This window comes from Mus musculus, chromosome 8, assembly GCF_000001635.26.
Source record: "Mus musculus strain C57BL/6J chromosome 8, GRCm38.p6 C57BL/6J".
NCBI classification, from domain to species: domain Eukaryota; kingdom Metazoa; phylum Chordata; class Mammalia; order Rodentia; family Muridae; genus Mus; species Mus musculus.
This window is the reverse complement of record NC_000074.6, coordinates 78,389,248-78,398,260: the sequence shown is the minus strand read 5'-3', so window position 1 is coordinate 78,398,260 and position 9,013 is coordinate 78,389,248. Positions and strand designations below refer to the sequence as shown.

At 41.9% G+C, this 9,013-nt stretch overlaps 1 protein-coding gene across 5 annotated transcripts in view; it reads right to left on the bottom strand.

Moving 5' to 3' along the window:
* Positions 1-3,934: 3,934 nt before the first annotated feature.
* The window catches only part of Ttc29 (tetratricopeptide repeat domain 29), a 181,045-nt gene continuing 175,966 nt past the window's right edge, over positions 3,935-9,013 (bottom strand). For all 5 annotated transcript variants that reach the window (XM_011248517.3, XM_011248518.3, XM_011248516.3 and 2 more), the window contains exons 13-14: positions 5,124-5,190; positions 3,935-4,596 (exon numbers count right to left, since the gene is read on the bottom strand). In XM_011248517.3, coding sequence (XP_011246819.1) covers positions 4,578-4,596; positions 5,124-5,190 — 86 coding nt within the window. In that variant the 3' untranslated portion in view covers positions 3,935-4,577. The remainder of the gene's footprint in view (positions 4,597-5,123; positions 5,191-9,013) is intronic.

The following is a 9,013-nucleotide window of genomic DNA, read 5'->3' as shown; positions in this document are numbered from 1 at the left end:
TATAAAAAAGAATGTCTTCTGAATAGAGACTGGAGAATGTGGATTTCTGTTCTGCATTGAAGTCATTCTTGTCACACCTGGGAGCCAGAGGCAGCAGAGTCTCAGGTTTGGTGACAACTTGAGATATAAATTGAATTCAAGGCCAGGTTGGGCTACATAGCAAAATTCTGTGTGAAAAACAAGTCAACAAATAAACCAACAATTAATATCCCCCAAATTCTTTATTATGTATTTTATTTGCTGTTTGGAGCTATTTGCCTTGAGAAGTTAGGCATAAAATATGTGCCTAAAAAAACAAAACAAAACAACAAGAAAACCCCCACAGTCCCCCCCCCAAAACACTGACAACAAACAAAACACAAGATGTCTGAAAAAAGTATTTCTTAAAAATGACTTTTTATTTTTATTTTATGTACATATCAACACATCCCCTGAAAATGGAGTTATAAACAGTTGTGAGCTGCCATCCAGGGACTGGGAATTTAACCTGGGTCCTCTGGAAGAACAATCAATGCTCTTAATTGTGAGCCATCTCTCCAGCTCTGGAGAAAAAGTAATTTTAAATTAGTTAATTAGTTAAAAAGTTATTTTGAGAGAGGGTCTCACTGTTTAGTCCTACCTGGCCCCATTTTCTAGAAGGATTAACTGAGTGGGAAAATCCTTTCCTGAGTGGGCAGTGCCTCTAACAACAGACAGGCTCTACAAAGACCTGAGAGAAGGCACTGTTGGTTTTGCCTGCTCTCCTTCACTCCTTGCTGGTAAGCACATCTTCCCTATGGTTTCTATTGCTTCCTGGAGCACAGCTTCTTCAGCCTTCCTTCACGAATGGAAGACCAGTGACTTTCCAGGCCTCTAACACCAGATTGGGACTGCTGAGGTGGCTAGCCTAGTGGACTAAGTCGCAACCAGGTTTTCGGTGTCACCAACATGCAGACAGCCATGTTGAACTACCTAACTTGTATCATTCCCACTAATCCAATACATCTCCTTTATAATATATGTTATATTAGTTCTTGCTTTTTAGGGAACCTTAATATGCTGGATCTTCACATTTTAACATTTCTTTTCCTAGAAAATCTTACTTTCAGAGTTACGATTTGAAGTTAGGGCTGAGCACATCCTGTACCACTCCACAACTCCAGAGCCCATGGTTGTCTTTTTTCTTTTTCAAGAGCTGGGGACAGATCATGTTTGGTAAGCACTTCAACCCTGAAATCAATGCAATCTGTTTGCAGCTTGGTATGTCCTCTGCTGGCTTGGATTTGAAGTGCTTCCCAAAAGCCTGTAGACTAAATGATTAAGCTTAGCCTGTGATAACATTGGGTGTCCTTGTGACCACCCACCTTCTTTGAGGTAGGCTCTCTCCAATGGGTCAGTAAGCTATGCTATCTGGCCTGGGGATCCTTCTGTTTCTGGCTCTCTAATGTTGGGAATACAAGCACATAACACCATGCCTGTTTATTTTCACATGGGTTCTGGGAACTGAATTCAGGTTGGATCACTAGCTGAGCTATCCCACTAGCCTTAAACCAGGAAGAAGGAATGAGGTGTTTGTAATGTAAATTATTATTAAAAAGCTTTATAAAAAGGTAGAATTCTTTGTTTTTTAAAATAACTTTTGTTATGTATTATTTACAAATATACACACATATTGGCATGCATGCAGAAAAATTTTTAAAAATACAAATATATAACCAAATAAATTTCTAGAGATATGCAAAGTTCATAATTGGATTTGGGTCATTAAAAACCTCTTTTTAGAATAAGTATGGTGGTGGACACCTTTAATCTCAGGGAGGCAGAGGCAAGAGAATCTCTGTGAGACTGAAGCCATTTTGGTCCACATAATAAGTTCCAGGCCAGCCTGAGCACACAGCAAGAGCCTGCTTCAAAAACAAGAAAATATTTAAAAGCTGTTATTTAATTTATTGTTATCACTGCCACCATGACGGTCATCACCACCATCATCAGTGTGTGCACATGTGCACATGCATGTGTGATTGCAGGTGTGCATGGGCCACAGTATATCTGACCACTGGTTCTTTCCTGCCATAGTGTGGTCCAGGAATCATACTCAGGACCTCTGCTTCACACAGCAAATGCTTCTATGGTACTGAAGCATCTTGCTGGCCCTCAGAATCTTTTTGTTGCCTTAATACGTGTAAACGTTTATGAATAAATAAATAAATAAATAAATAAATAACCACAAACACAAATCTATATTTGGTATCCATTGGACTGAGCTGAACCTACCCTGCGGTCACACACCCAGTTTTGCTTTATTTTAAAGTCAGGTTTTCTGACTTATAATTTGCATAGTAAAAGACACCCTCTTGCATCTGCGTAGAATTTGATCAGACTTGACAAATGTCCAGGCCTGGTAGCCGCCATTCTGCCTGTCCTGCCCTCCACCCCTCCTCTGCTAGCTACAGGTCTCATGGATTTGCGTTTCATAGTTTGTCCTTTCTAGAAGACTTTAGAAGTAAACACTTTTGTGACTGGCTTCTATTACTTGGCTTGGAGCTTTGGGGTTCATCCTGTTTTGTTCATCTGTGGCTTCTTTCATTTTTACTGTGGTTTTGGTTTTATTTTGTTTTATGAATGTATACCAATGTGATTTCTTGTAAGCTGGACAGTTAGTTTCAGATTTTAGTTATTATGAATAAAACACTACAGATATTCACATAGAGGTCTTGGTTGTAGGTGTGTGTGTCTCCATTCCTTTTGTGGAAATATCTTGAGTGGGGCTTGCTGGGCCACAGACACGTGCTTAGGCTGTAAGGAATCACTGGAGAGTTTTCAATGGGAATGGGTCATTCTGCTTCTGACCCTCTACTTTGCGAGCAGCCCGGTCTGCTACAGGCCCTGGTCAGCACTTGGTGGCTAGCTGTTTGTTTAGCCTTTTAAAGGGATCTTGAGCAACGGCTCACTGTGGACACTTACCTAGTGCCTAAGAGTGATGCTGCATAGGTCTCCATGGGCTTGGTTGCCATAGAGGTATGTTCTGCACTGAAATGGTACTCAGACTTTTCCCTTGTCCCTTAGGTTATGGCTTTTCTTATTGTTGGATTATAAGAAGTCATTATATATTCTCAATTCTAGTTCTTTATCCAATGGATGCTACAAATGACTTTTTTAAAAAAAAATCAACGTCACCATGTCTTTTTCTTCATTTTTTTCATTTTATCTTTTCTGTGTTGTTTTTCTCTTCCTTTCTTTCCCTCACTTCCCCGTCTCTCTTTTACCTTATCCTTCCTTCTTTCCCCTTCTCTCACCCTCCCTTTCTTCTTCCTTCTCTTCCCTCTCTCTTTTCTCTCTTTCCTCTCTCATCCCTTTATTTTAATTCCTTTGAATATATAGATGTGGATTTTTGGATCACATGACAATCACACACACACACACACACACACACACACACACACACACACACACAGGAGTACCTGCCATACTGTTTTCTCTTGATGTCTCTGTCCCATGTCACTAGCCACACACAGGTGGCTAGCTTGGCTCCTGTTTCCTGTGAGTTTTACCAACTGTATTTTCTTTCTTCTTTGAGTCATGCCTATTCATTGTCTTTTTTCCTATTAGATTATATTTCTTGTCATTTCTTTTGTTATCTTTATTAAATTATAATTATTGTAAATATTTGTGTTTTTATACACATAATCCCTTTGCTGTTGTAACCTTGTCTCCCACTCTGTTGTTGGTCTTTTAATTTTATTTTTTTAAAGTTATTTGTTTATGACTTTGAAAACAGGGCCTCACACTAAGCATTTTAGTGCAGACACCGACTGGTCTGCACCCCACGGTTGCTGAATCCACCCCTCTGGGCTGATGGTAGCACTTTGCACACCCAAACACTCTCTGAACACTACAGTGTCCCAGGGTTAGTCTCTGCTCTGCAATTGCAGAAATGAAATGAAAATAACCTGGCTGCATTGAAAAGGAAGAAAGTCTTTATTCTTGGTAATGTACTACCCTTATGGATTCACGGGAGGAGTTCCAGAGGTTTCAGAGGGAAGCTGCGGTCTTTCAGTTGCAAGCAAACCAGCAAAGGTTCCTGAGACTGAAGGATTTCCCCCCTGCCTCGAGGCACGTGGGTATGTTAGGCTGTGTCCTGTCAGCTAAGCGTGCCATGAATTTAAGTTTCTACACATAAAGCAAATTTAGCAGTGCTTAGCAATACAAGCACAGACTGCTCATGGCCCTTTGTGTCTGCTGAGGTTTCCCTGAGATTTTAGCAGATTATCATGCAGTGTGAAAGATGTCTTTAACTCGTAAACATTTTGCAATCAGAAACAGTTCAGATTTAAACTCCTGGAGTTCTTGTGGAGTAGCATGTAGGAGGGGACATTCTAAAGTTTATCTTATGAGTAAGTGCTGATCGTTCTAACCATCTAAGCTGTACTTCATCTTCATAAGCTTGCCATAGTTACGGCAGCACAAAATTCAATAAAGACAACTGTAATCTTCTTTTTACAACTCCCTATCAGCTGTTACGTGCTCCTGTCTAATGAGGTCTAAGGCTATGTGCTAAGTTTCTTCCTGCTTTGACGTTGAGCCACTTCAGTTCCGTGTTATTGATTTTCTGGAGACCTGAAATAAAATAAGCAATAACATTGACGTTTGCATTGTGATAGAAAGTATAAAACAACTCGCTTTGAAAGAGATGTTTACATCCTGTGTTTATAAACATTCCTTAAAGATGAAAATTTCTTAAAGTATATATTTAGAGCGAGTCTGGTGGCTTAGGAGCAGTGCTTCAGCGCTAGCTTAGCGAGCACTAAGTAACGTGTAATTGTTGTTAGGAATAGACTGTGTCTGCGGACAGGGCAAGTGGCTCAGCCGTTGAGAACATTATAGAAGACCTAGGCTTGGTTCTGCGCACCCACATGCTGGCTTACAATTGCATATTACTCCAGTTCTAGAGGATATGATGCCTTCCTTAGGCCTGCTAGGGCATCAGGCATACTCGTGGTGTACAAACATACATCCAGACAAAACATTGACACACACAGAAACAAAACAATATATATATATATATATATATATATATATATATATATATATATATAAAGATAATGTTCAGTATCCTGCAAAAGTTGGAACTTCATAGAAATTACCTTCTTGTTTCTTCCTCAGCATCTGGGAGTTGATATATGTTATCTTCTGTGGCTCTTCTAGACTCTCCTAAAGGAAAAAGAAAACAGATTCAAAGCTCTATCCTGAAGAGTTTCTAATTATTGCGAGCTGGTGCTAATCCCACCGAAGGAGAGTGAAGGCTACTGACTCAAGTATTTCGGTCAAATTCAGCTTTGTTTTCTTTCAGACAGGGCTATGTTCCTAGAGTGGGCTTTGAGAGAACAGTCCTGAACTCGGGAGAAGTGGTATTTTTAATGTCCACAAAAACACAAAGCTAGGGGGTTTCTAAAGGTTTTTGTTATGTAGGAACTTTTTTGAGATGTCAGAACATCTCAAAATTATTTGGCAGAAAATCTGAAGGTGGAGGGCAGGTTACAGAATGTGGGGCATGTCAAACTTCAGAAAATGGGTCAAGACATGGTGAAACAAGCTTTACAGAAAACATGAATGAACTTATTTTGACCTTGTAACAAGAAGGCTTCTAAACTTAAGATGCAGGCAGGGTGGTCCTTCACTGGAAATGTCTTTTCAGTGAATATAATCCTTAGCACTTAAATAATAAGGGTGTAGGTATCACTGGCTAGATGGGCCAATGATACCCATAGCCCCCATTCAACAATCCTACAGCGTGACCTTGTCAATACCCCTCCAAGAAACACAATTTCTTTTCTCTTCTTCTGAAATCAAACTATTCTTTATTCATATATAATATAAAATTATACATATATGTATATGAATAACTTTATGTGAGTGTACTGTTGGGAGTCTTCAGCCACACCAGAAGAGGGCATCAGATCTCATTATAGATGGTTGTGAGCCACCATGTGGTTGCTGGGAATTGAACTCAGGACCTCTAGAAGAGCAGTTAGTGTTCTAAATGCTGAGCCACCTCCCCAGCACCCCTTCGGGTTTTTAAAAACCAACAGTTTTTAGGAGAGGCTGTGTGCACGGCTTCCAAGGCTAGCTCAGGAGAGGCCTTGCAGCTTTAACCTGCCTGTCTTAGAATGCTGCTTTCAGAGAAAGCAAATTTAACATATGAGATGTTCTTTCACCTTGAGACCGCTTTGGTGGGCATGGTGGGTGAGTTCTCTAGCAAAGAGTCCCAGATAGGCCCAGTCTCCTTGCTGACCACACAGTTCAGGTATACGAACAACCAATCCTTGTTTGACCCTTCAAATCCACCCGTTTCTCATTGTGGGATACAATAACACTGGCTGGGCTACTGTTGTTGGTAAGATGACTTGTCAAAATGATACTAAAATACTATTAATTTAGAGAAAAATGTAAATTACTCAAATAATGAGGTCAAATATGGCACGTCTGCCTGTGTTTCAGCCTGCCTATCTATGTCAGTTGCCTACCTTACTTCCATACTTTTTCCTTTTCTTTTGACTTGAATCCATTGGGATAAACTCAGAAAGATGCCCCATCCTTGCCTGTGAGTGTTTTCAGGAGGCCCCCGTTTCCTATAATCTATTTTCGAATGTGGGGAATGTGAAGCTTGGTACCCCACTTTCTGTCTTCCCCCTGCTGCCTGAAGTCCCCTTTGGGTTTTGTCTGCAAAGTCCAGAGACTGTTTTTTTTTTGTCCCCCAGTTCTTGCTGCTGACCCTGGAGATGAATGTACGTCTCCATGGCTCACCTTTCCTTTACACACTTGTCCTCTTTCTTTTCCTTCTTCACCTTCTTGTTGTTATATTGCACAGCACCATGACCACTCATGCTCCTCTCCGCCTGTGAGTAGGATGGTTTGCACTCGTGGGTTACTGCACTCTGGGTGGGAGCTCTTCAGTTTCCTGATCGCTTGGCTCCCACCCTTTCTTCACCGCAGCCATTGTCTCCCTTGTTCATATGTAGAACAAGCTCTTCCGGGTCTCAATTTCTTGCATCAGTGACTTAGCTTCCATCTTTATCTTTCCAGGCTTTCTTTCACACTCTTTTGTAAGTTGTATTACTTGCTTCTTTCCCTACAGCTCTTCATTCCTTGTCCACACAAAACGTGGCTCCCACAATCCCTTCTGCTTCCTACCCTGAAGGCTACTTTTTGTATACGGTCTGATACCTGACAATCTTACGAAAGAATACAGCTTGCCATGGGGTTGAAGGCAGGGAGGGGAGGTGAATTGTAGTCAGGAAGCAAAGCAGACCGGAAGTGGGGCTGGGTTATTATTCCTGAAGGCCCGCCCACAGGAAGTGGGGCTGGGTTATTACACCTGAAGGCCCGCCCTTAGTGACTCACTTCCCCCAGCAAGGCTCCCATTCCTAAAGGTTCAATTACCTTCCCAAACAGCACAAGCCACCCATAGGAGCAAGTGTGCCAACCAGAGCCTAACAGGGACACATCATACTCAGATCACGATGCTCAGCTTTCTCATAGGTCTTTTCTATCGGCGGATAAATATGCAATAGAGTTTAGGTCTCTAGGCTTGCAGGCACAGACATAGACAGAGTTGTATGGACGTACCTGGGCCTGGTGTTAGACCTTGAGGATCTATTTCTTGCATTTCTCCTCTTCCTTGGTCTTTCTATTTTTAAGTGATAGATCCTTGGCTGTCCTAGAACTTGCCCTTGAGCTCATAGAGATCCACCCGCCTCTGCCTCCCAAGTGCTGGGATTAAAGGTGTGCCACCTTTTCCTCAGTCTGGAGCCTGAAATAGTTACTCTATCGTTCAAATTCAGTTATGCAAAGATTCGCAAGACTTTGATGCCATAGTTCTTCACGGAGGAAGGGTGACTTTGTCCTCACATAGGACATTTGGAAATGCCTGGAGATGCTTCTCTTGTTATAACTGATAGAAGGAAGTACGACTGGAATTTAGCAAGTAGAGGAATTGATGTCTTTTCCTCCACAGGATCCAGTGATGCATGGGACAGGCAAGCCCTACATCTTCCACTAAGACAACCCTTTGAGGATACCCCAGACTCAAACAATATGTAACCATAGAGTGTTTTATTCTGCACAGGTCCAGCATGTTACACTCTCCCATTACCAAGATAGAGAGATACCCAAGTGAGCTTGCAGGCCTGATTTAAAGCACATTAGGGAATTCCACAGTAGGTGACCTCCATGTTAATCTGTTGGATCCAACTCTATGGACATTCCATTACTGGGGTGTGGGGGCTGGAAACTTGCTGGGGAGGTCTGGAGACTGTTACTGAGGAAGTAGCTGAGGAAGTCTGCAAACTACTGCTGACCCATCATCCTTGCCTCAGGCCAGGTGGCCAGGCAGCTTCTGAGGCCTGGATTTGCCTGGAATTGCCCAGTTCTTGGAAACAGAGATTTAGGCCTAGTCTCCTTAACTGCCTATTTGAAGCCTGTCATAGAATCAGCCTAGCTGTCTCACAATGATATAAGGTTTGAGAAACCCTGTCCTGATAGCTCGTGGGGTGCACAGAGCAAGTGATATTGAAAACCACCACTTTCATGTGCCCATGTGGTTTTATTATATGTAAAGAATACTCATGCAGAATGTTCACTGCAGGCCTGGAGGAAAACTGAATGCTTATAATGTTAAGCTACTGTACTTTTAGGCTCCCTATAATAGCATAGTCATTCTCATAGCTAATATGCCCTGCTATTCTCTTTGAGGCTGTGTCTCACTGTGTACCCCTGGCTGGCCTTGAACTTTCCTATGTAGATTAGGCTGGGCTTGAACTCAGAGATATACCTGTCTCTGTCTCCTGAGGCCTGGGGTTAAAGGTATGTACCACTATTCCTGGCTGCCTTCTTTTAGATGTTTTCCTTGCTCCACAATATAAGGAAACATCCAAATATCCTTAAGCCTATCTCATGCTAAGTCTAATTTTCTAAGATAGGGTTTTAAGCAAGGTGAGCTGCACAGGACCGGCATCTCAGGCCTCCATCACTACTG